Genomic DNA, 27,130 nt, shown 5'->3' with positions numbered 1-27,130 from the left:
ATAGTTATCAGAAATGCTATAATTGTAATGAAATTATGCATTTAAGGGGGGAATGTAGCAGCCATATCGGTGGTCAGACTAAGTAGCCTCATGCAGTCTCATGCTTCATGTTCTTGCTGAGCTCTTTCTCCCTTGAATATATTGTTGTAAGCAGACGAGACACAGGAATTCCTTATCTTGTCAAAGGTCATACAATTGTATATCTTGTTCTCTGCTGTTCTCTTCTGTTCTCTCCTTATCATGGCTACCCTATAACCCAGTTCTTGTATTATAAACAATGGTGCTAAGAGAAGAAATGTTGAAGACTGCAACCCCATGCGGGAGGGGGAGGAGGAGCCGTTTCATATGTGTCACAATGTTAGATAAAAAGTTCTTGCTTCTGGTTGAAAGAAAGGATGCCAGACAGGCAGCAGTGGATCCAACACTATTTTATTGAACGTTTTGCAAAACGGGTGCAGAGCAGTCAGCAGTCTGGACCCCGAGCTAAGCAAGCATAAGTCTTTTTATACCCCCTCCCCTTTACAATTTTTTGTTAGCCACATGTCAACTGACTGAGCTGTTAGCTGACTCCTTAGAGCACGACTGTGTCAACATGTTTATTTCTGATTATGCTTATGTGACTGTCTCACCAGACTTCCCCTTTTTAACAGATGTACACTGCCACTGGACATGTGTCCGGTGGGCTCAATAATTATGACTAATAGCTCAAAGGTCTAGCAAAGAGCTGACAGCCAAAGAATAAGAGGACAGTCTTTTTCTAACAATTCCCTCCTTTAAGTCTTTACTCATGTCTTAAAGCGTTTTAAAATGGGGTTTCTCTATCAGCACAATAAAGCAAGAGCATTTGTTTTGACAGAGCAGTTTCAATTAACTGCTGGGATTTATAAACAAGAGGCGATTGTGGCTCTTGGATGGTTTCTTCGCCTGTGTCCCTGGCAACTTCTGGTGGGGTGCCAGGGAGCAGAGGACCGTTGCCCGTGTCCTCCTGTTCTTTCCAGGTGACAGAAGGAAGCAAGGGTCGCCTAAATGGCTTTATCCAGCTGCAATGTGTCCATTTGCTAGAACCCACAAGCTTTACACACGAGTGGCTGGTTGGTCCCACCAAATAAGGCCCCTCCCACCCTTCCTTTAAAGCTTTTTTATTCTACTTTTTTAGCAACACCTCGTCTTTTGTCTGGAAGAGATGGATAGGTGCATCTAACAGCAATCTCTGGAACGGAACGGAATAAGCTCGTAGCTGTGAAAGAACAGACTGTAGAGAAGTCAACTGATCTCTTAGCATCTGATCACCCATCTCCCACTTGACTTTCTCCCTCCTTCTGCAGTGTACCCGAGGCAGGAACCTAAACATTAGCTCAAAGGGGGACAGCTTTATGTCTTTTCTTGGCATTTTTCGAAGCTTTGTCAAAGCTATTGGCAGAGCCTCTACCCAAGTGAGTCTTACCTCTTGCTGGAGCTTGGTTAGAGTCTCCTTGAGACTCCGACTGGTTCTTTCAACCTGCCTACTCGCCTGGGGTCTCTAAGGGCAGTGTGAGTGCCACTCTACCCCCAGAGCTCGTGCCAACCCTTGCGTAACAGCTGAGGTGAAATGTGAGCCCTGGTCGGACTCTACAACCTCAGGCAGGGAGAACCGGGGCACCACCTCCTGTAACAACTTAGCAACTACAGTTTTTGCTTGACAGTTTCTGCATGGAAACGCCTCTACCCACCCTGTCATTTGACACACTATTACAAGCAAGTATCTGCAACCCCTACACGGTGGCATTTCAGCAAAATCAATCTGCACCCTCTGGAAGGGATAATGCACCCATGGTCGCCCTCCCCTTGGTGGAGGGGGTGCCCTGGGGGAATTAATTTTCTGGCAAACCTCACATGTTGCTGCTAATCGATGGGCGCGTACAGTTAGGCCAGGAGAGACAAACAGCCTCCTGCAATAGTCAATCATGGCTGATGCCCCAGGGTGTCCAAGAGAGTGATGCACTTGTTCCAGGATAGCTCCCTGCAGGGTCTGCGGTAGGAGCAGCCTCCCATCTGTCATCTGGATCCATCCGTCACCGCGGGGACTTACTCTGTGTTCTTGCGCCATCTGTAACTCGGAAGGGGAGTATGTGGGGGCTCCTCTCTTCTGGGTAAGACGAGAAATGTCTCTTGGATTCTTTCTTTGGCTGCCCTCTTTGCGGCCTCATTTGCCCTTAAGCAACTCGGCCAGCCTCTTGGCACGACATCAAGGACCTTGGAGTAATATCCCACCGGCCTCCAGGAGGGGCCCTTTCGCTGGCAAAGTACTCTCCAGGCTACGCCTTTATTTTTATGCACATAGAGTCTAAATGGTCGACTGGGATTTGGTATGGCTAGGGCAGGTGGCGACACAAGGGCAGCTTTGAGACTGAGGAAAGACTTGTTTATCTTTTTAGTCCATTTCCATTTATCTAATTTATCTTTTTGCAGTGCCTCATACAGCGGTCGCACCGTCTCCCCATCTATGTAGACAAGAGGGTGGGCAGCTGGCTGGGGTTGAGGCACATGGAGATCTACCCAGGAGGAGATTTTATATCCCACAGAGTTGCGTCAGGGCAGGGCCCCTAGAGGTCTTTATCACCAATGCTTTTAAAGGTGTAGTTGGCCCCAATGTCAGCAGAAGAGCTGGAATGGCTAATGGCACGCAGACTGACGGAGCCCAATTTGCTTGAGACTTTTGCAATAGACTCCCTGCTTGCATCAGGAGAATCCAAAAGAGGGGGAGCCTTTACTGCTTGCTGGGTGCCTGGCTGCTGCAGGGCTCTATTGACTTGCCTGCGGAACATCTTGCGGATGCTGCCTCTTGATTTTTTTTTTTTTCTCATCATCAGTTCATCCACCATAGACTGCAGGCAGATGCTCAGCATTATGGCCTGCAGGCTGGTAATTGTGACCCACTGTAGGCAGTCTTTATTTATCAGGTACTTAAAGGCAAGTTCTAGCTTCACCTCTGACTTGCCAGCGGTAGGGCCTGATGTCTTGTTGTGCACGGGGACCGAGGAAGTGACCCGCCAGCAGCGCATTCGGGTCACCTTGAAACTTCCCTCCTTGATCTGGTCATTGCGCAGCTTGACCTGGAAGTTCAGCTTACTATTCTCAGCCCCCACAATGATGTGGCAGCCCTTTTCGGGGAAGTCTGTGATGCAGGGGTCAAATTTGAGATAGCTGTAATACTTGAGGGTCTGTGCCAAGTGGATGAACTCCTTCTTGGAGACCTTATCTTGTAGGGACTTCAGCTGACGGTGTTGCCAACTTGGCACGAGAGGCCCTTCCGACCCCGGCCCAAACTAGGGGATTGACTCTGTATTCTATTAAGCACCAGTCCTCGTCTGCCTCTGGGGCGGGCTCTGCGACCTTTGAAAGGGCCATTTGATAGTTACTGCTCTGTTGCTTGGGGAGCTGTACTTCTATCCTTCCATCAGAAGTGAAAGCAATCTCAATTTGGAGCTTAGTCAATAAGTCCCTTCTTAACAATGCCACCGGACAGGAGGGGGTACAGAAAAATGCATGTGCTAGGTGTGTTTTCCCAACCTTGGTGAGCAAGGGACAAGAAAGGGGCACTCGGGTTGCCCTTCCCTCGACCCCCATTATGGTGGTAGATCCCCCACTTCCCGTTGGTGGTTGGCTAAGAGGGGAGGATGGACAGGGTGGCCCCTGTATCTACAAGGGCATCGTAGGAGCAGCCCCCAACTTTAATTTTGACTATGGGGTCCCGTCTTGCCTCAGAGACGGCTCAGAGGGGGCTGGGCCCCGGTCTGTCTTAGTCTCTTTCTTGTTCATGCAAAATCCTTTCTTCCCCCCCCCCTCCACACCCTCCTCTCTCTCTTTTTGCTTCAAGGCTTCACAGTCACGCTTCCAGTGCCTAATTTTCTTACAGAAGGCACACTGGTCTTTTCTCAGGGAGGACCCCTTCCTCCCTCCTTTTCCTCTCTTCTTAGCTCCTCCTTTGTTGGGTCTGAGAACCACAGCGAGGAGCTTCGCTTGCCTCTTGTCTTTCATAAACTTTCTGAGCTCTACTAAAACACTTAGGTCAGCCACCAATCTTCTCTCAACTTTCTGCAACTTCTTTCTGATGTCTTGGCAACTATTTCCCACAAACTGAGTCGTGAGAATCCTTAAATTATTTGGGTCCTTCAAGTCAATATCAGTATACTTGGCGAAGGCTTCCCTTAGCCTTTGGAGGAACATGGCAGGAGGTTCGTTTTTGTCTTGTTTTAAAGTCAGGACTTTTTGCAAATTGGGGGCCCCCCGCGCGGCTTGCTTCATGCCCGCTAAAACGAACCAAAAATACTCAGCATGTAGCTGTCTCTGTGCCGCCATGGCTACCCCCCAATCGGGCCGTCCTGTGGGCAGAGCTGCTGCCATCTCATCCTCAGTTGCCTGGGGGTGTTCCTCTCTAAACCTGGCCCGTGCCCCCACAAGGATGGTTGGTTTCTTATTGACCATCACAGGAAGGGCCAGAGACATGCATTTGACAACCCACGGAGCGGGCTTGCCGCCAAGGGGTACGCAGGTCGCCCATGAATCGATATAGGGGAACTGGTCTCAACTTCCCCTCTGTGTTACTATTATACGCACAGCAGATACCAGGGTTGGGTCAAAAGACCCCTCGGGTGGCCATTTGGGTTCTACTACCGGCCATTCCCGGGCACAAAGAAGGACAAGGCGGTCCTTTGTCATCTTAGTTCTATAATCTTGCTTAAAATGTGACCAGTTGCGCAAACAACACTCCAAGGGCATATGGGACTCTCCTGTAGGCCTGGATTGGGACCCGCCCATGACGGTGGGGATTTCAATCAACAATTCTCGCGCTTCGCCCTCCTCTGACCCAGCCCGTCTCTGGGGTAAGGAAATGCAGATCGGGGCTCCTCACTCGCTTCGCCCGTAGGCGTCTCACACAATCGCAAACACACCACCTTCCCGCGTTTATCCCCTAATGTAAGCTGTTTCACTTACCCCAAAAGCCTCTTCTGTCCCGCCCAGCATTGCCCCCCACCCCAGCAACTAACCAGAGAGTGGCACATGATGAAACAGCAGAAGCAAACTCCATTTTATTCCTGTAGTCATGACAGTGGTATGATTTAAGTGAGTTTAAAATGTGAAACTGCAAATACTCAAGAGTATTTTTTATTTTATCATGGTTGACAAACTATCTTGTTTGTTTCTTGTATCAGGAATGTAGAAACAGTTGTAAAGCACGGAATGGTCATTGGGGGAGAAGAGAAATGTTAGTTGTGTGCTTCATAGCTGAAGTAATACACCCGGCCATCTAAAAGCCAGCTCCCCGGCCCCCAAATAAGATTTATTATGTCTAAGGTCTAAAATTACCTAGCGGCATCGCTGCCCTGTCCTGGAGATCCATTGAAAACTAAAGTCCTTAAGAATGTGACAAGACTCAGATTGTGTTACGTGGGGGCTCATTTTAAAAAAAACAAATTTGTTCTTAACAGACTGAAAAGAAGTAGTGCAACAACATGAATGTTATGAAATGCTCCAAAATTTAAGATATATGATTTTCATATGCTGTGGTCAAACTATTTTTTCCCAAATATATTTTATTAATTTCTTTTACAATTAATTTTAACAACATTCATCATGAAAAAGAAGACTTGAAAATAAACAAATCTTATACAATTATAATGCTGTCTCACTCAATCTTTTATCCAACAAACCATCAAAACTATTTTTGATGGTTTGGATTTTTAATCTTTTTTCTCTACTGCTTTAGTATTTCAAAGCTGCTTTATTCTAGTTGTTGTCAAAAATGTTTTAAAATGATTAAGGGCGTAATACTAATCCGATTCTGGCTGTTTAGCCATGGGAAGGTGGAGCAGGGGAGGAGGCTGCAGGACAACACATAGGATGTGTCATACCGGCACTTCTGCCTTCCCTGCCCTGGAACGCCCTGTATTGGCCGCTCCGCACTCATCTTCAGAGCACGGCGCACGGGGCTGTTCTATGCTGCCTGTGAGGCAGCGCAGAAGAAGGGGGGGAAGGTCAGTTCTCCAGGAACCGACCTTGGAGTGCAGGCTCTGAGCTCGGTTCCCAGAAAATCAACATCCCATCGCCGTCTAGCCACTGACTAGCAGCCATAGGATTGCTCCCTAATATGTTATTTTAACGTATGTTGTTCACTGCCTTGTGTCTGTTGAGAAAAGGTGACATATGAATGTTTTAAATTTGTAAGAGAACTTCAGTTTTGAACCTTTTTGGATTTTTCACCATTGTAACCATATTGTGAATATGAGTAAAACCACTGGATTTTTTTGTATCTATAGGTTCAACTTAATGCCGGCTCCTAAATATATCCATATTCCCAAAATTATAATGTTATAATGATTGCTGATTATTTGAACACTCTGCTTGAAACAACTACCAATTTATTGTTGCAAAAGTAATGATAGCAGGTAAAACACCAACCAGTTTTCAGCAGGGCAAAAGCAGATATTGAGTTCTTGGTAAATATCAACAATGGTAAAGAAATGTTAATGTGTAAAAGTTACAAGGTACACTTGTAAATATTGACCATTACTAAAAGTCAATATTAGAATTTCACTGGTGTATGTCTAAAAATTGGGGAGATTTGCATCTATTTCTAGGTAACATTCACCAAATTTTGGGCCATTTACTGAAACAGACATTACAACGTATTTCCCAAAGTCCTGGATCAGTGTCTGAACACAATGAAACTAACAGAGATATTTCAAAGCCCTTTGGACTAGGACCTGTTTAGACCCTGTCCAGACAGTATTCCTCTATGAAGAAGGGACGATTGCTACCTTTAGTTGCTCCGGTATTTGCCTCCTCCTCCTCCTCCTCCTCCTTGATGATGTATCTCCAAAAGGCTTAAATGTAACTTCCACAGAGAAATTCTGAATAATATCAAAACCAGCTCCGACTACAGTAATATTTCGTCCTCCACTGAAATACAAAAGCACAAATAAAAACATGCATGCTTTCTACTTCTATTTATGATCAACTTTACATGAAAGTGACTACCTTGGTTATTCTGTACCCTATAGTTATTCTGGGTGGAGGAAAATTAAATGTACGTTGAAGAGACAACGCCTGATCTTACTAGCTGTTTTCCCTCCCTAGGAAGAGTAAAAAAGAATTATGCTTCCTTCCAGTTCTAAAATCTGTTTTTGAGTTTTAAGTCACATTTCTTTGTTCCTTTAAAAACATTTGGCTACAAGGAAGGCTGAGCGAAGGCAGATAGATGCTTTTGAACTGTGGTGTTGGAGGAAAATTCTGAGAGTGCCTTGGACTGCAAGAAGATCAAACCAGTCCATACTCCAGGAAATAAAGCCAGACTGATCACGTGAGGGAATGATATGAAAGGCAAAACTGAAGTACTTTGGCCACATAATGAGAAGACAGGATACCCTGGAGAAGATGCTGATGCTAGGGAAAGTGGAAGGCAAAAGGAAGAGGGGCCGACCAAGGGCAAGATGGATAGATGATATTCTGGAGGTGACGGACTCGACTTTGGGGGAGCTGGGTGTGGCGACGGCCGACAGGACGCTCTGGCGTGGGCTGGTCCATGAAGTCACGAAGAGTCAGAAGTGAACGAATAAACAACAAACTTTTGAAGATCCTCCAAAACCAAAAGTGAAACAGATGGCATAAACAAAGGTGTTTGTTGTTTTTTCTGTGACAGACAGCTCAATTATATTACACACAGACCATGTGAGAGTCCTTTTCCTTTCCCCAGAGTGGCATAACTTGGTTTATTGTGTTTATTGGTTGTTTGTGTCACTGTACATTGGCTTAAGTAGCCCATTAGAAAAAGGATAGATATTTTTTTCAATCAAAAAGCCACTTGGCTGTAAATGGGTGTTGGCGCAGGAATCCACCGGGTTGCAGACTACAGCAATCCCCACCATAATCAACCAGCCCCCTCCCTACAGCAGTTTAACACAGTGTGCTGTGCAATATTGGGCAGAAATCTTTGCTTAATTGTTGTGAGGCTCTCGCCACATTTAATAAAGCTCTGCACACAGTCAGCAGAAAAAGCCAGCCCAGTGCATGTAGAGGGTGGGCAAACTTTGGCCAAACTTTGCTGTTTTACCTGTTGGTTAGGATTTTCCTGGCTGTTTACCTTCTCTATAGGGATTATTATGATCTTGTTCATTATTTTAGCAAGTCTCCACAACAGATACTGTTATGCCCAAGGCACACTACTAGGTCAAGTAGACACAGACATTCTCCTCAAAGGTTCTGGTAAGGCTGTGATTTTGATGAGGTCGTATATTTCTTGGGCCAGCATGTGCAACTTAGTAACAGGTCAGAAATATATAATATTGGGTCCTACTGACATAGCAATAAAAACAATCAGGCAATGTGGTTTCTGCCACTGTGATGCACCTTGAATAACAAGAAGCACAACATCCATAAGTGCTTTCATTTTTGAGGTCCAGGTTGGTGGCCTACTTTTAGAAAGGAATATATTCAAAAGACAATTGCTAAAGCTGATGATTACATAAAGTCAAATTCTATGACCAGCAGCATAGTCTTAATGCAAGAAGTAGCACCATTTGAATTCCAGGTTAAGCTATAGATAAGTGGTAGAGAACATGCTTTGCACAGAGAAGGTCCCATGTTCAGTCCCTGGCATCTTTAGGTAAGGCTGAGAAAACTCCTGTCTGAAACCCTGGGAAGCTTCTGCCAGTCAATGTAGACAATACTGAGCTAGATGGATCCATGGTCTGCTTCAGTATACGGAGCTTTCTATGTTAATGACCAGACTGAGGGTTCTACTTTTTGTTCAGCAAAAATCCACTTTTGTAAATCAATTAATTTTTTTAGATGGACTAAGCAGTCATATGAACATCTGATAAATCTGACACTTATGCTTAAATGAAGAGAGCTCTGCCTTCCCTGACGGTAATGACTTTTATTTTAGAAGAAGAATATAATTATGTCACATTTATTGTGATTGGTTAGACCCAGGGTGGTAGTTAACTAATAATCACATTGAAAGAAAGAAAAATACTTTTTCAGCTCATTAAAGCTGAACACATCTTTACAAAACAGAAACATTTCATTACCTGCGAATGCTGGCTTCAGGGGTGATCTTGCTAACTGTAGGGTTTTCACTATAGGTAAATTGTTCATTTTCTATTATTTTTTCATTGCGTCCATGATGCACTTTCACAGAAACTGGCCCTTCCTTGCTACTATTTCCAGTAACACAAACTATTTCTTGTCCAAACTGGATACTAAGTTAAAGAAAAGAAGAACATATCATGTTATAAACAATGATATTATCAAATTATTGTTTAAAAAATATACAACTTATTTTATCCAAATGGCCTGAGACACATCACCATTGTTTCATCTCACATATAGATTGAATGCTGAAGTTAAAAGGGGATACATTTGGTGTATGGATTATAGAAGAGAAACAGTGAATTAGGATAATCAGGAACATCTGAGAAATCAGATTCACTATCATGCAACAGAGGAATCCCTTTGGCATGGAGGAGGGGAAGAAGCGAGGACATGGATGGCAAAATAATGGTGTGGCAACCTAATGTGAGGACCTCCTTAAGAAGCCTACTGCATAAAATGTCATAGGCCGGTCCATCATGGCACTGTGCAAGCTACGGCTCCAGGTTGTTTTTGGGGAGCCAAGGGAGCTCTTCTTGCATATGATAAGTTTTAAGTCCGTCTTCCTTCCAGGTCCCCTAACAAGTGGACTAGAGTTTTTATTGTCAGCAGACAGCTACTCAATAACATTGGAGTGTTCCTGCCCACCCAATGCCAGTAAATCTTTGGCCTGTTTTGACCCAGGCCTGTGTGTGATTTTATACCCCATTCTTCCCATTCTCAGATGTCAGAGAATTGTCCTAATTTTATGGTCCTTTACCTTTATGAGAGACCTGCCTACTACAGTTCACCTCAGTGGCTAGTGGCTTTTTCACTGTTAATTATCCCTCCCCCGTTTCTGAGATTCACCTAGGGATGTACAAAAATTTTGTTCCTATTTGCAAATCATACAAATATGTCCCATTTGCAAACATGAATGTGAGCAGGAGCATAATTTTTGGGAAATTTTAGCAATTTCCTGAGCTTGTGTTCTCACTCAAAAGTGCGCACTTGCGCAAGTTTGCACTTCTGAAAATGTGCATTTCCCCCTCAAAACCACATTTTCATGCTTTCATTTATGCGGGGAAAGTATGCATTTGGGGGATGTGCTTGGAAAAGTGTGTTCTTTCAATGTTTGAAAATGTGCACTTTTCCTATTCGGAAAAAAAAACACGTTCGGGAGCGAAAACAAGGCAAGACAGGCCTCAAGGCGGAAAACAGTGCTTGCTCTCTCATTCCTAGACCCACCTCATGAAATAGGGGTGGGGGAAGTTGTGCCTCATTCTAACCTGGGAAAACTCTGCAGACCCTTGTGGACAGACCCACAAGAAAGTGATGAGAACTAAATTAGTATAAATAATTAGTTATTAGGTGTTATTCGAATACAACCCTCCATTCTCTATTTCTCTTTATTTTGAATCTTGAATCTTTGGTAGTTAGCTTAATGTGTCTGAACTGCCTTCACTGAAATCTATTGTGTAGGGATGCAAGAATGTGAAAATGATGGCTGTGATCTTTGATCTTTGATGGCTGTTTTCACTCATCTAAGTGGTTGCTTCATACTGAAGTCATTTACTGCTGAAGCAGAAGTATGAATTTACACTAGCAAGATGTATGAAGAGAGATAGAGAGAGAGAGAGAGAGAGAGAAAGAGAGGGAGGGAGATTGATTATTTCCATCTAGTTATCAGGATGGTTTGGGGGAAGCAGGAAATGGGGAGGAACACATGAGGTGAGGCTAGGACAGTTCAGGTTAAGCCAAGATGACTGAATATTCTACTGACATAGGTTAGAAATCTATAATATACATGGCACAACCATAGCTAAGAGTGGCGGGGGGCGGGGAGAGAACCAAGGTGTGTGAGCAGCTAGTGGGTGCCTTATACTTACACTTTACAGGGTTCTTTATCAAGGTAAACTTTAACATCTTGAATAGAGCCAGTGTCCAAGTTTGTGCCACTTATAGTTAGGGCAGTCCCCCCAGCTTGGGGACCTTTCTGAGGATGTATTCCTGTAGGTTCAGGATCCTGTGCGAAGAAATAGTTACAAGCTAGTTAAAATCAGCTTTTACTCTAACAAAGGCACTTTCTAAACATAGTACTAATACTTACCTGTAAAAAAATGGATCAGTAAAGAAGAAATGAAAGTGATTATGAAGATGCTCATATTTGAAACTTACACCACTATAACCTGCTATTGATTTCAAGGCTCAAGCTACAACACAGTGGATTAGCTGCCTGTACATTTTTTGAAGGTTTCCCTTTGAGCTTACTGTAAAATGCTTCCCCACAAAACATAGTTTTTGGACATAATTATACATCAATGACATGGGCCACAAAGCACGTCTTGAGTTTTATGGGTAAATGTGAAAGCAATAACTAGTTTTGATATTTCCACAGAAGGCATCACTAGCCACCTATCCCCAATAGGAAGCTGGCTAATTTGGAAACTATCACATCGGGCAGTATCCAGCTGTGTCATTCCATTAGCGCAAATGAAGTTGCACTCACAGAAGTCAGGTTCTGAACTATGTGCAAGAGAAGAATCAAAGTACAGTTATACTTGTGCAAGCACAGCTATGCAAGTGGCTGTGCATTATGGTTGTGCAACCCATTGCACATAACTCTTGTGCAACCCTTTGTGCAATGGATTTCACAATAGGTTGCACAAGGGTTATGTGCAATGGGTTGCACAATGGGTTCCACAAGCATAATGTACAACTGCTTGTGCAACCGTTTGTGCAGCCGTAACTTTAGCTGTTGCACAACTGGTTGCCCTAGTGTACATGTGCAATGGAAAGATTCAGTAGAGTTCCACTAGCGCTATTGAGTTTGCGGAATGACACTGTTGGGTACTGCCCATTGTGTCTAGTTTAAAAGCAGGCTTGCACAATTTGTGACCCACTCAGCCATATACAGCCCAAAAGAAGCTTGATAAACTTCCTGCCTAAGACTGAAAAAGAGGGAAGTTCTCACTGTATGGCTAGTGGGCTGCATTCAACTTGGTGGATCACATGTTCTGCAGGCCTGACCTACAGACTGGGTCTTGCAATGCTGTGAAAACTTGCTGTTTCCTAAGTATATAAAGAGGCTCTGTGACCATGCAAAAATTGCTGACCTACTAACAGGTTTTTCAAATTGTAACCCATACCTGCCCTGTATCTAAATTAAAGCCTCTCATGCAAAAATGCCATTGAAATTGCTGCTGACATCAAAAAGGAGCAATGAGAAAGGAACGTATACACCGTTCCCTCTGATGCTTCTTCCACATTTCACTGAGCTCTATTAGCATAGGGCAGGGACAGCAGACATGCACGTTCAAGGTAAAGGCAGGCCTTCAGACATGAGGGTGAAGTGGGATTCATAGCATCCTTAACCAGGACCAGCCCACTTCCATCAGCTCAAAGTGAGCAGATCTGTAAAGGCTGAACTAAACCCATGGCTTCCACTTTTTCAGCACTGCAAAAGCATTATAAAAATTAATTTCCCGATTTTTTACAAAATGCCAGCAAAGTATTAATCAGTTATACATCTCATCTTCTGCAAACACAATATACTGATATAGAAGTGTATACAATACACTATCTCCCTTCATCTACTTTACTCTTCCATAAGCTTCAAACCTCAAACAATTCCCTTGTTGCTGTTATTTAACATTTTAAAAGCCCCTTCAATATACTTTGACTAATTGGAACTGATTGCAGCCATACCAACTTGCCTATTTTCTACGGTTATTTTTTTCATGTCCTCTGTGCACCACATTTATAAAGACATTCCATTAATAGCTAGAATAAGATAAACACTGCAATCCAACGCATGTTTACTGAACAACAACAACAACAAGTTGCATTTCATTCAATGGATCTTACTTGCTGGTAAGTACAGCCTTAATTCCCAAATGCAGGACTTTCCAGGAATGTCAAAGTTCTTCCACATGGGAAGGGACGAATGTGTACAGTCTCTAGAATTTAGAGCACATGAGATAAAAGAGAATGTGGATACTGAGCATGGCTGGCCTTCTCATGACGTGGACTGAGATGTCTGCAGCAGACGGCAGAGCAGGACGAGCAGTGAAATGCTCCGCTTTCCCCAGGAGAGCCTGCCATCTCCAGCAGGTGCTCTGGAGAACCCATCAGCCACTCTCACCAATGTACTTGCAGTAACGAGAGAGCAGCTGGCGGGGTCTCTGGAGCAGCCACTCAAATTGTGTCTCCTCCTTCCCTTAGCTTTGCTGCAGCCACAGCGCTCTGGCTGGCAGCGCTCTTGTGACCATGAAGGGGCACAAAGAGGAGGTGGGGCAGGGAGGAATGGGGTGTGAGGCAGTGATGTGTATTCTTCCCTCAAGTGCTGAGAGACCTTGGACCGGGGCTGGTACTGGTAGAATGTATGATTAGAATCCTGGTTCATTTTGGAAAAAATACACATTAACACTTGGAATCCCACAGTATTAAACTGGAGGTAAGGATGGTCTATGTTTGAAAAACAGAATGTGTTACTTTTAGTAGATAATTTAAATGCTTTTGTAGGAGACACATACGTACACAGGGGCAGTAATTTATGAGTTTGTAGCATAAGAATTGGCGGAAAACTGGAGTACACGGCCACTGAATCAGAAATGGCATCCTTATTGTAAGAGAATAGAGAGATATCAATAGAAGCCTCTGTAAACCCATATGTTTACAACCAGTATGGCATAGTGAAGCAGTGCAGAACCTATGCCTCTCCAGATGTTGTTGGACTCCAATTCCCATGAGTCTCAACCAGCATAGCCAATAATCAGGGATGCTGGGAGTTAGACTTCAGCAACATTAGGAGGCCCCCAGGTTCCCCATTCTTGGCATAGTGCACTGGACTGAACTGGGGAAAGGAGGCTTCAAATCCCAACTCAGTCATGAAACTCACTGAGTTATCTTAGGTTAGCCGCACTCTCTCTGTCTAACTACCTCATAGGATTGTGGTGAGTATAAAATGGAATAAGTCCCCATGTATGCCATTTTGAGCTCTGTGAAGAAAGTGATGGGAACAAGAGCACTCCCAGGGGTAGAGATATACTGCATTTTGCTACAGGTTCCACTTGTGAGAAAAGACTTTTAAGGCACTTTATGTAAAGTGCCAAAGGTTAGAAAAGTAGTAATTCAGATGGCTTGAGGGAAACACTGAAAATATTTGAATAAGCAGATATTTGTAGCCATTTGCCTGAAAGCATGCTTAGATGGCACTTTGGGGGTTGGGCGTGTTTCTATTGTATTTTCTTTAAAAAGAAAGATAACCGTAATCTATTAGCATCTTCTCCTTTGTTTTTGTTTTTTTTAAACAAAACAGGACACCAATTGACAGAAGGACAGACTGATCGATGGAAAACTTTTCCTATTTTCTTCTGCCCTGCTGTTCATAATGCTTTTGCTTTGAATATGGTACACATCTTGTTATGTTTTATTGCTTAGATTACTTGCCAAAAGATAACATGAATCTTTTTCTTTCTGTACCGGAGTAAACGTCTTACGCAGTAATAATGCCAATTCATCTTCTATCCAGGCATAGCCTCTTGTGGAGTGTATCAGCTTAAGAGCTACAAGAATAAAGGCCTTGTAATAGGCCAGGGCTTGATTTTGCAACACATAAAACAGACTACGTTGGGCTAGGCTTGTTTTCTAGCTGTGGCTGGAGTATATTCACTGCATGCTGTGAACTGAATTGCAACTGTCTGTTGCTCCCCTACAGAAACAAATATTAGATATGATCCTAGCTACAAAAATATGAATGTGCATAGACATAGTCATACTTTGTACAAACACATGGGTTGGGAGGTTACAGCACAGCACTTTATTGCTATTTCCTGTGGAGTTCAATTTGGATATTAAAACCTAAGCCATTTTCCTCTATAGCAGGAGTGCAGAACGGGAGGCCTGGGATTCCAATCTGGGCCACTAGGGGTTCCCAGATGGCCATGTCCCCTTTCTCTGGTCCCACCCTCCTTTCTCCTGAGAACTGATCATTTAGTGGTTTCTCAGCTTTTGTGCCGTTTATTCCCCATTCTAAAAGGCTGAGATGTTTTTCAACCTTTCAGAATGGGGAAGGTTTAGTTACTGGCAGTAAGAGCTTTAAGATAAAATATGCTAACTTTTTTGGCCCCGCTCCTTTTGCCTGTAGCCCCACCTGATTTGCCTTTGGCCCTGCCCCCCACCAGAATGCAGCACCTGAGAGCTTCTCTAAAATGGAATTTGGCCTTTGAGCTGAAAGAGGTTCAACACTTTCAAACCTTTGTCTTTCTCTTCTTTCTTTTTGCCTCATTTTTAGTGTGCGTACTGAAAACCTTGTGGATAGTAACAAAGCTGGTTATAAAAGCTATGCACGTCATTTTTCATTTTGGAGAAGTCTTTTTTGCAACATAAAAACACACACACTTCCTTGTTCTTTTAATATAATCATCTGGTACTCAAGAAAGCTGTCTCAGCACACCTAATGTTTTCCTTAATGGGCCAATAAAGCAAGCCATAAACCTTTTTAGTACTATAAATTTAATGAATGAAATTGAATGAAACTGTGCACAATGTCAGGTTTTAAATCTCTTACTATTTGGTTAGACAGTGCTGATCTCATGATGAAACAGTTACATCTAGCTTGACAACCAGTATCAAATTATCTCCTATGATCATAGCTAATCAGATTGTGAAAATTTGTTCCTGAACATAGAATAACTATTTTCAACTTGATCTGTCCTTAGTGATTTGTTCAGTTACCCAAGAAGACTAGAAATCTTATCCAGAATTTGGAATTAAAGACGATTCCATTTTTCCCCCTGTGGTGGCTATTTGAACTATGAACTTTTTAAGATGATCAGGATGAAAGCACATTATGACTTTACAGTTGATCATTCTCATTTTGGAAGCTATCCTGATCAACTGATAGGACTTTTTTTTTAAAAAAAAATGACAGCATTATCTTTTCACACTGTGTTAGTCATTAACAAGGAACATAAATCATTTGGAGACTGGCTTGCTTGTGGTTAAGCATGATCTGCTGCAACATTTTATAAAGCTTTGTTGAGCTATCAAATGTTCCACATCCATAAAAGGCTGAACACTGCTTTTACTTTACCAGATACAGAACAAGATTATCATGACATTTATGTGCTGCTTTTTTTTTTTGCGCCACGCAATGGCCCTTGAAGCAGCTTAGTTAATTACACACACACACACACCCATAACAGCACATTCCTAAGGGATTTATTCAAACCGCTCCACCTATCCTATGCTCTGCTGGCCAGAACTAGGCATTGCTGGAGGAGCGGTAGAGGCTTTTACAGGCTCCTGTTCCTCTGTTTTGTTTTTTAGAGCTAGGCAGACCTCTGACCCCATTCTGCTCACTCACTCACCTGGGAGCAGGAGACAGAGAGGCTTGTGGATGTGGTGTTTCTATATCCTCTCCATTCCCTCCTCTCCCTGCCCACTGGCATACCCCCTTTTAACCAATCCTAACCTCTTTTGAGGATGCTGTTGCATCCCTGGAAGAGAAACCAACACAGTGTTTTCCACGGCAGCTGGGAGTGGTGTGGGGGAAATCCCCACTTGGATTTCTGCTCCTAAGATCATAGCTGTGTCTATACCTTTGGAAGGGGAAATCTGCACTATCCCATGGTCCCTGGGACACTCTCCCATAAGTTTGCTCTGTTAATTAGTTAATAAAATTACATATAATCTATAAATAAATCAACAAGCAATAAAGCTTTAAATCACTGTAACTGGTTTTTTTAATGATTAACTTAACCACTTTGGTCTCTTGGGACTGAGTGGGCCATAATTAAAATGGAAAATGAACAGTTAATGTAAGCAATTCAGGAGACTGGAACAAGCGAGCATGGGCCTAACGTCCCTTGAAAATGATAAGAACTGCTTTGGAGGACATTCATATAATGAGATAATAAACTTTTAAATACTAATTCAAAAATAGCCAAAAATTCATCCCCCTGCCCCCGATTTTGGGAAACTGCTTACTCATCTATTGTTTCTGAAGCATGGCCCTAGAGCTTTTTCTCAATATTTTTTGTTTTGTTTTTGTTTTGTTAAAGAGAACATTTTAGGGGAACATTTAACTTCATCTGCAGAAAAAGCTATATAACAAGAAGAGATTTAAGATCAATTCTGTTCTCTAAAATAAAAAAGAATGAATCTTCTGGTAGATCAATCACCCACAAACAATGCCCAGAGGCGATCCCAGAAACAAAGGCTGTTAAGACAATATAAGCAAACTAGATTGCCTGGTTTGAACTTCAACTACTGTGCCAGAAGCTGTAAAAGATCATGCCATGCTTCTGGAGATGCAAGTATACAGCGGCGCTATACTATATTTTAAAAATCCTTTTGTAGTCTGAAGTGGTTTCTGTCTCTCCATGAAATAGGAAAGGCAAGCCAAGTGAGAGGCTGAAAACATCAAAAGAATTTACACACAAACTGCTACTGGGCCAGATTCAGTATGTATTTGGCATAACTGCATATTTGGTATATAAAACCACAGGAAAAACAAAAGGCTAGGTCAGAAAGAGAGAGAGAGAGAATTATATATTTCTCGATGCTAGCGAGAAAAGGAGTCCAAGATGGGTGGGAGCTTTTAAAAAAGGAAATTCTCAAGGCACAATCACAAGCAATTCCAACAAGAAGAAAAGGTGGAAGACAACAGAAGAAGCCAATGTGGCTTCACAAAAAGCTTAGGGATGACCTGAAAACAAAAAAGGACACATATAGGAAGTGGAAAGAAGGCCAAGTAACAAAGGAAGAGTACAGGCAGATAGCACAGAATTGCAGGGATGGCGTCAGGAAGGCTAAAGCTGAGAATGAGCTGAGGTTAGCAAGGGATGTTAAAAACAACAAAAAGGCTTTCTTCAGCTACATGGATAGTAAAAGGCAGAAGAAAGAAATGGTGGTTCAGCTATTAAATAAGGATGGCAAAACGATAACAGATGACAAAGAAAAGGCAGAGGTGCTCAATCCCTACTTTGGCTCAGTCTTCTCCCAAAAGAGGGTCTATGACCCCCCTGGCAAAGGCGAAGTGCAGGCTGAAGGGGCAGGATTGCCGCTTGAGATCGACAGGCATATGGTCAAGGAACACCTAATGACTTGGAATGAGTTCAAATCTCCAGGGCCAGATGAACTGCATCCTAGAGTCATAAAGGAACTGGCAGAAGAACTCTCAGAACCGCTGTCTATTCTCTTTGAGAAATCATGGAGGACGGGGGAAGTGCCAGATGACTGGAGGAGGGCTAACGTTGTCCCTATCTTCAAAAAGGGTAAAAAGGAGGAACCTGGGAACTACAGACCAGTCAGTCTGACATCAATCCCTGGGAAAATTCTGGAGCAGATCATAAAGCAATCCATCTGGAAGCACCTTGACAACAATGCCGTGATTACTCGAAGCCAACATGGATTTGTCAAAAACAAGTCCTGCCAGACAAATCTGATCTCATTTTTTGATCAAGTCACCTCCCTTGTAGACCATGGGAATGCTGTAGACATCATATACCTCGACTTCAGCAAAGCTTTCGACAAAGTGCCCCATGATATCCTGATGAGCAAACTAGCTCAAAGTGGGCTAGATGAAACAACAATCCGGTGGATCCACAGTTGGCTACAGAATCGGACTCAAAGAGTGCTTATCAATGGGACCTTCTCAAACTGGGGAGAGGTAACGAGTGGGGTACCGCAGGGCTCAGTCCTGGGCCCAGTGCTCTTCAACATTTTTATTAATGACTTGGAGGAGGAAGTGCAGGGAATGTACTGATCAAATTTGCAGATGACACAAAATTGGGAGGGATAGCTAATAGTTTGGAAGACAGAAACAAAATTCAAAGTGATCTGGATAGACTGGAGCGCTGGGCAGAAAACAACAGAATGACATTTAATAGGGACAAATGCCAAGTTCTGCACCTAGGAAAAAGAAACCAAATGCACAGTTACAAGATGGGGGATACGTGGCTCAACCACACTACATGCAAGAAGGATCTTGGAATTGTTGTCGATCACAAGCTGAAGATGAGCCAACAATGTGCTGTGGGTGCAAAAAAGGCAAATGCTCTTTTGGGCTGCATTAATAGAAGCATAGCTTCCAAATCCCGGGAAGTACTAGTTCCCCTCTACTCAGCACTGGTTAGGCCTCATCTGGAGTACTGTGTCCAGTTCTGGGCACCACACTTTAAGAAGGATGCAGACAAACTGGAGAGGGTTCAGAGGAGGGCAACAAAGATGATCAGGGGACTGGAAACAAAGCCCTATGAAGAGAGACTGAAAGAACTGGGCATGTTTAGCCTTGAGAAGAGAAGACTGAGGGGAGATATGATAGCACTCTTCAAGTACTTGAAAGGTTGTCACAGAGAAGAAGGCCAGGATCTCTTCTTGATCATCCCAGAGTGCAGGACACAGAATAATGGGCTCAAGTTACAGGAAGCCAGATTCTGGCTGAACATCAGGAAAAACTTCCTGACTGTAAGAGCAATACGAGAATGGAACCAATTACCTGGGGAGGTGGTGGGCTCTCCCACACTGGAGGCCTTCAAGACGAGGCTTGTCAGCCATTTGTCAGGGATGCTCTGACTTGGATTCCTGCATTGAGCAGGGGGTTGGACTTGATGGCCTTGTAGGCCCCTTCCAACCCTACTATTCTATGATTCTATGATTCTATATTTCTCCTCTATCTAGCAAACCAGCAAAAGTTTTTAGTAATAGTTTATTTGTTCATGATATGCTTCATATCCTAACACTGTGGACCAAAGCAAATGTGTGCAGGTGGTCCAGCATACCTGGCTGGAAGTAGCCATATTGCAATCCTCACTGCTCCCATGGATTGATTGGAAGGCTTGGAATGACACTGCCTTTGGCAGGGCATATTGGAGGTGGACAGAGAACTGGCTTGGCCTATGTGAATGAGGTGATGTATTCACCACCCACCAGGAAATTCTGTGGACAAGGAGGGAGTGTTACAGGCAGGACGTTATCCACCTGTCTACTGTAGGGTATAACATATTTCGGTTTGATCTGCAAAGGGGCCTGCATGAAGTACTTCTATGCAGGTGGGGGGAGTTTCTCAAGCAATAGGCTTGTGACTCCTGTGGCGGCTAGGACAGGCAAAAGCAGAAAGAGATTAGGGATGGTGTGCATGCAGAGGCACCTTATGGTGACAGGTGATGCCTGATGCCCCCCCAATGGGTTGTGCGGCTCGGTGAGGGGATAAGCCTCCTTACTCACCCAGTGAGTGAGTGGGAGAGTCACTCACTCACTCCTCACTCACCCAACCCTCCTCACTCACCCAGGTGTTGTGCAGCACCTGGAGGGGGTGACAGGGGAAGGTCTACCTCCCCAGAAGGGGCAATCCAGAGCGGAGGCAAGATGGGTGTGTTTTCACTCAAGAAGTGCCAGCTAGTCGCTGGCACAGTCAGGTGCCCGTCCTAGGTACCCCTTTGCAGATATTTTCAATAAATGTGGCCCAATTTTCAACCCAAACTTTGTTGTCTGAGTCTTCTTTGACTCATCTCCCCTCACAATGCCCATATCCTTTTAGCAGAAAAAAAAAAAGCTATTCCTCTTTAGGATTGGGCGGGGGTGGAAGAAAAGGTAATTAGCACAGAATTAGTGTGAAGAGTCAGATGGAGGAAAGGAAACTACCTATAGCTTGGTGACTTCTCATTAAATTAACAGCCCAAAACGTATTTTTCTTTTACTTTTGAACGTATTTTTATAAACGTATTTTTATCACCATACATTCACATTCAGTCCTGTAATCATGAAGGTTAGAAATGGAAGTATGGTGGTAGTTGTGTTAATGAGGGCTAAAATTTCACAGCCGAAGCCCTGTGTGCTGCCACCACAGCCCCCCCGCCACTTGCCAGGCATGGACTAACTGCAAAGCTCCAGCATGCTCCTTGCTTTCTAATTCTGGCCTAGCATTCTATATTATCCAGCGTCTTCCTTCTTGTGACTTGACCATATCCACTTCCTCTGTGCTATTAGACAGCATGAAAGCTGAAATTGCACAAGCGGAAAAATAAATGCTCACGAGGATAACCTAACCCCGACATCCCATAACATGATACATTTCAGTAGTTCTGTTTTAAACTCTAAAAGTAGCAGCTAAATTCTTTAAAAACTTTTCTCTGTATGTTAACAGCATATAGCATGTACACCTCAGAGGGCCACTCAGCTATGCTTTTATAGGCATTATAGGATGCTGCAACTTCAAGCACTATATCTGTGACAAAGTAGTACTATTCTTTGGCATGGTGACAATATGACTGTATCTCAGACTCTTTTTACTTAGGCCACGCTTTTGAATGAAATGAGAGATGTGGAATGTGTGGCACTCCAGATGTCATTGGACTCCAGCTCCATCATCCTGGCTATGCTAGCTAGGGCTACTGGGAATTGCAGTCTGCCACCATCGGGATGGCCACATGTTCCTCACCCCAGAATCAACAATCCAACTGAAAACATTTTGAGATCAAGATTTGTAGTGTTATTCAGTAGCTGTGTATTTATCCTTGCCCTTAAGATTACTGGTTCAGGCGGAAACCATGATCTGTTTTCTAAACTAGGGTTTGTTTTAAAGCTGAATTCTTTTCTTAAGGATGGGTGAGAATTCAAGCAGGAATGCTCAACTGTACAAGTACCCCTGCTTTATAACAAGCAGAACTGACGTATGCAGAGCCCACCTTGACTAGTTCTCCCACCTCAACCCTTCTTGGTTTACCACTAGCTGGAAGTCTTCTCTCAAGGCAAAACACCCTTAACCTCGGGGAACAGCACAGGGTAGCAGCCAACAGAGGGATCTCATGAAGACTCAGTGTTCAAGATGCCTGACCAGTGCAAATGATGCACACAGCATAATTTCCTGCCATGGAGTCAAGGGGAGGATTACAAGCCTCATGATTCTCTGGCAGGAAATGATGCTCTGTACATAATTTGCTGTTGCTTGGGCACACTGCCAAGACTCCCTAGCCTTCATCAGAGCTCTATGCTGGCTACTGACCCATCCACTTTCCCCACATGACATTCTCTTTGGTAAGGATGGACAACTTAAGGCCCTCCAGATATTGTTGGACTGCAATTCCCATCATAAGAACTTAAGAAGAGCCATGCTGGAACAAACCAAGGCTCCATCTAGTCCAGCATTCTGTTCACACAGTGGCCAACCAGCTGCCCATGGTAAACCCACAAGCAGGACATGAGTGCAACAGCACCCTCCGGTCCATGTTCCCCAGCAACTGGTGTACTCAAGCATACTGCCTCTAATACTGGAGGTAGCCTATAGCCATCAGGACTAGTAGCCACTGATAGCCTTCTCCTCCAGGAATTTATCTAGCCCCCTTTTAAAGCCATTCAAATTGGTGGCCAGCACTATGTCTTGTGGTAGCAAATTCCATAGTTTAACTATGTGCTGGAGTGTCACCACTGGCTATGTCCAACAACACTGAGAGGGCCACAAGTTGCCTGGACCTAAGGTAGGAAGATAGAATTGCAGCTAGAGGAAGGTTTGTATCTATGCTCTTCAGTGCCTGCAGAGTTCACTTGAACTTTCCCAACGTAGACTTTAAGGCTCATGGGACTTGAATGGTTTTTTGGGGGTGAGCATAGGGCTGCTCATCTATCTCTTTTTCTTCTATAGTACAGACACTGCAACCATGTTACCCATAACAATCTAACTGTTTACTATATTTAGTAAATTCTGTTTTGAGATGAATTTCAGGGTTCCTAATGCAGGAAATCTGAGCACATTTTCCCCAAACCATTTATCTGAACCTAGGGATGTACGAAAGTCACTTACCTTTTGACGAAATGTGATTCGAGGTGGGGGGGAGGTGCCCCGTCCCTCCCCCCTGAAATTCTGGCCAGGGGGGAGGCGCCCCGTCCCTCCCCCCCAAAATTCTGGCCGGGGGGGAGGCGCCCCGTCCCTCCCACCACGAATCCTGGCCGGCCGGGTCTGCAAATGGCGGCGGCCATAGCCGCCGCCGTTTGTGTCCCTGCAGTCAGCTGTGATAGGCTACGTAAATGTTTACGTAGCCTATCACGGCTGAGTAAAAAAAAACAAAAAAACCGCGCGTACGCAAATGGCGGCGCCCATGGGTGCCGCCATTTGCGTTCCTTATTTTGGCACATCTAGTCTACGTAAACATTTATGTAGACTACGGCGAAAATAAGGGGAACACAAATAGCGTAGACGTTACGCTATTTGCATTCCCCTTATTTTCGCCGTAGTCTACATAAAAGTTTACGTAGACTAGACATGCCAAAATAAGGAATGCAAATGGCGGCGCCCATGGGCGCCACCATTTGCGTATGCGCGGTTTTTTTTGTTTTTTGTTTTTACTCAGCCGTGATAGGCGATGTAAACATTTACGTCGCCTATCACGGTATTTTTTAAAAATCTAGCCGTGATAGGCTACGTAAATCTTTACATAGCCTATCACTTTTTTTGTTTTTTGTGTTTTTTTTTACTGGAAATGGCGGCGGCAGCAGCTGGTTGGAAGACTGGCTGCTGCAGCTGCCGCCGCCGAACCGCCGCCACAGCTGCTGCCGCCAGGGAGATTCGCCCAAGGTAAGTCCCGCCCCGGGGGGGGCGGGGGGGCAGACTGTTTCACCACTGATTTCGGGGGGCCGAATGCGCTGGCATTCGACCTCCCTGAGATTCGTGGTGAAATTCTCTGACATCCCTATCTGAACCGCACCTTTCTACCAAGAAAAATGGTACTCAAGGTGGCTTATGATCGTAAATAAAACAGTAATAGAATAATGCATTAAAACACAATAAAAACACAGCAATAACAATAAAAACAGCATCCAACCCAAAGGCTTGCGTGAATAAAGAGGTCTTTGCCTTCTGCCGGAAGGACAGCAGAGAAACCTTGAAGGAATAAAGGCCAATACACTGTTTACATTTACGTTGGTCCCAATGGTAAAAGGAAAACAAGATACTGTGTGTTAAATAAGGCAAAGACTGACAAAGACATACTCACCTGATATGTAAACTGCACTTCATTTGTTGATCTGCCTAGTGTTCCATTTATCTGGACTTCAATTTCACCTTTTGTTTGTTCTAGCACACTTCCAACTTCACAGACTATCCTAGGTGGAAACAAGACAAGTTTGTATGTAAAAATCTAAATGTTATATTTAACATTTATAGATTCCCTATAATCTATTGATACACACACACACACACACACACACACACACACACATATATATATATATATATATATATCGCTTTAGATTAGAAGCCTCAAAAGCAAGAAATGCCAAATAAAATATAATCAGTCATAAATATTGCTCATCAGGATCTTAGCTGGAAGCCAATGTTGCACAAGCAGAAGTCCTTGACCAGGTTCAGATGATCAGCGGAGAAACATGCAGTGTCAGTTGTTTCCCCTACCCCTGTGCATGCCTATTGACCAGGATTACCCTAATTACCCATGCTGTATCACAGGTTGCCGTGTCATCTGAACCCCGCAACCCTAGTTGCACCTTGAATATAATTTCTAATGTGCAAGTACTAGAAAAAGGGAAGGTGCAGATTAACATTTCTATCTGCCAGTTGGGTATATGAGAAAATAACTCCCTGGGAAATACAAACTTAGAATTTTTCCAACCCACTCACAAACCACGCGGAGTGGTCCCCCAGTTCTCTTGCTGTCTTAAACCCAAAACTATTAAGTACTGCAAGGGGGGAAATACCTGATGCCAAACTATGTCTCTTTCCCCGCCAAATTCTGAGAATTGTATCTCTGATTATATCTGTCTGTATCCATCCTTTCTCCTGTCATGTATACCACATCCATTCTCCTCGAGGCATATATTCCTGCTTGCTCCCTAATCCAAGGTGGGGTACCTTTAAATGGTTGGGTCCACTGTGCCATAGCCACTAATATAGCTGCTTGGTAATAATACATAATATTATTATGTAGGGACTGAAAATCTTCCTCTAGCTTTTGTTTTACATTTTGAGCCTGTTATACATTCAAGTTTTACTTTTTGATCCCTCTCCATACGTATATGGTGATGGCTCATATTATATCCAAATACATTACCAAATTCATTTAACTTGTTTTTGAGAATTCAACATGGCCTTATAGGGTCTTGCAACAAAAACACAGCATTGCCTTCATATAGCACTGTTGTACATTCATATGGATTTAGAGTAATGCCTTTTATACCCCCTTCTTGTCTCACCTGCTGAGCTATGATTTCAATATATAAATTAAAAAGTAGTAGTGACAATGGACAACCTTGTCTAACACCTCTTCGTAAATCCGAATCTCCTAGAAGTATTATCATAAATCTCAATTCAATGGAATCAAATGCTTTTTCAGCATCTGCAGAGTAGAGTGATGTTAGTTGTTTTGTCCTCTGTATATGATCTATCAAATGTATCATTTCCTGAGTGTTCCAAGCAAGTTTCCTCCCCTTCTTAAAGCCTGTTTGATCCTCTATTATATAATCTACCAAAAGGTTATTTACTCTGTTGGCCATTACTGTTATCATCAATTTATAATGGGTATTTAATAAGGATATTGTTCTTTAAGGTTTTGGTTTCTCAATGTTTTTTCTTTGCTTATAGATCATCATTATATGTGCTTCATTCCAAGAGGTAATTATTCTTTTTCTCAATCATGCCTCCTTAAATATTTTAAACAGTCTTAGGGTTAGCAAATGACTTCATTCTTGATAAAGTTCCCCAATAATACCATCTGGGCCTGGTACTTTACTGATATTAATATTTTTATTGTAAATTTAACCTTTATAACAGAAATTTCTGCCTCTAATTAGTCCTGATGGTCCTTGTTAAGCCAAGTTACATATGCACTATCCAAATAATTATCGATTTCTGCTTCAGAAAGGTTATTAGATTTATAATAATTAGATTCTCATGGAACAGCGTAAATTTCTTGGTCATTTCTTAGTTTGTATATACTCTATCACCATCTAGCTTTTGTTTACAGTTTATTTTATGTGTATGTCCTTTACCCTTCAGGAGATTTGCTCCACATTCCTATGCTGAGATCAAAAAGCTTCCATAAACATATTCCATGATTCCAAATCTATAAACTTGACCAACACATTCCTTGGGACTTTATTCGTTTCCACAAAACCACTATTAATACTATAAGCAGAGTCAATATACATTTCATCTCTTGTCTCAGCTCCAGTGATATCTCTAAAATACTCTCCCACATATCTTTCTAAATTATTGCCCTCGGCTTCCTCCATCAGTCCTCTACTTCCTTTTTGAAAACTCTTAATTTTGATTCCAATTTTCTGATTCTGAGAAAAATAAACTCTGAATATCTCCAAAAGTCAGTTGTTGTTGTTGTTCAGTCGTTCAGTCGTGTCCGACTCTTCGTGACCCCATGGACCATAGCACGCCAGGCCTTCCTGTCCTGCGCTCTCTCCCGGAGCGTGCTCAAGTTCATCCAAAAGTCAGTACTCTATCTCTAATAGGCTTTTTGGATTGACTAGTAGCTAGCTATCTTATGGCTGACAAAATAATGTGTTATATCTTTATATTTGTTCATAATCCAAACTCATCCTATATTGCTGTCTCCTTAATCCAAATGTTTAGGATTTACAAGCATTATGAATACTGCAGCAAAGAACCCCTTCGAAACAATTCATCTATAAGTTCATACATCTAAACGTAATAGAAAGTAGATTTAATAGAATCCAGACCAATTAATCAAAATCCTTCCATATAGCCCCAACTGATTACAAATGACAAGATTCTTCCATACAGCCTCAAATGATGAATTTGTGCTTGCAATTATATCCAGGTTTCCCTAAGTGGGGTTGTCCCTGACACAGTTCAGGTAGAAACTGCAAACTGGCTCCTCTTCTCCCCCCTTCACGAAGTCACGGGAGGTGGTAGAGTCCTCACAAATGCATCTGGGTTAGTGCTGGAATCCACAGCAATAAGGTGTTTTGGGACCTTCTCCCTATCCTCCATTCCTTTGGTTAAATGTTGTTGTTCAGTCGTTCAGTCGTGTCTGAC

General features: G+C 43.1%; 1 protein-coding gene across 3 annotated transcripts in view; it reads right to left on the bottom strand.

Annotated features, from left to right (window-relative positions):
* The window catches only part of PLXNB2 (plexin B2), a 445,494-nt gene that overhangs the window by 47,872 nt on the left and 370,492 nt on the right, over window positions 1-27,130 (bottom strand). For all 3 annotated transcript variants that reach the window (XM_084810902.1, XM_084810901.1, XM_084810900.1), the window contains 4 exons: window positions 24,102-24,210; window positions 10,998-11,134; window positions 9,069-9,239; window positions 6,798-6,939 (listed from right to left, as the gene is read on the bottom strand). In XM_084810902.1, the coding sequence (XP_084667028.1) occupies window positions 6,798-6,939; window positions 9,069-9,239; window positions 10,998-11,134; window positions 24,102-24,210 (559 nt within the window). The remainder of the gene's footprint in view (window positions 1-6,797; window positions 6,940-9,068; window positions 9,240-10,997; window positions 11,135-24,101; window positions 24,211-27,130) is intronic.

This window comes from Heloderma suspectum, chromosome 7, assembly GCF_057233095.1.
Source record: "Heloderma suspectum isolate Gila_16-S chromosome 7, 16-S_ref, whole genome shotgun sequence".
Classification (NCBI taxonomy): Eukaryota; Metazoa; Chordata; class Lepidosauria; order Squamata; family Helodermatidae; genus Heloderma; species Heloderma suspectum.
The sequence above is the reverse complement of the archived record's forward strand: the minus strand, read 5'-3'. Positions and strand labels throughout refer to the sequence as shown.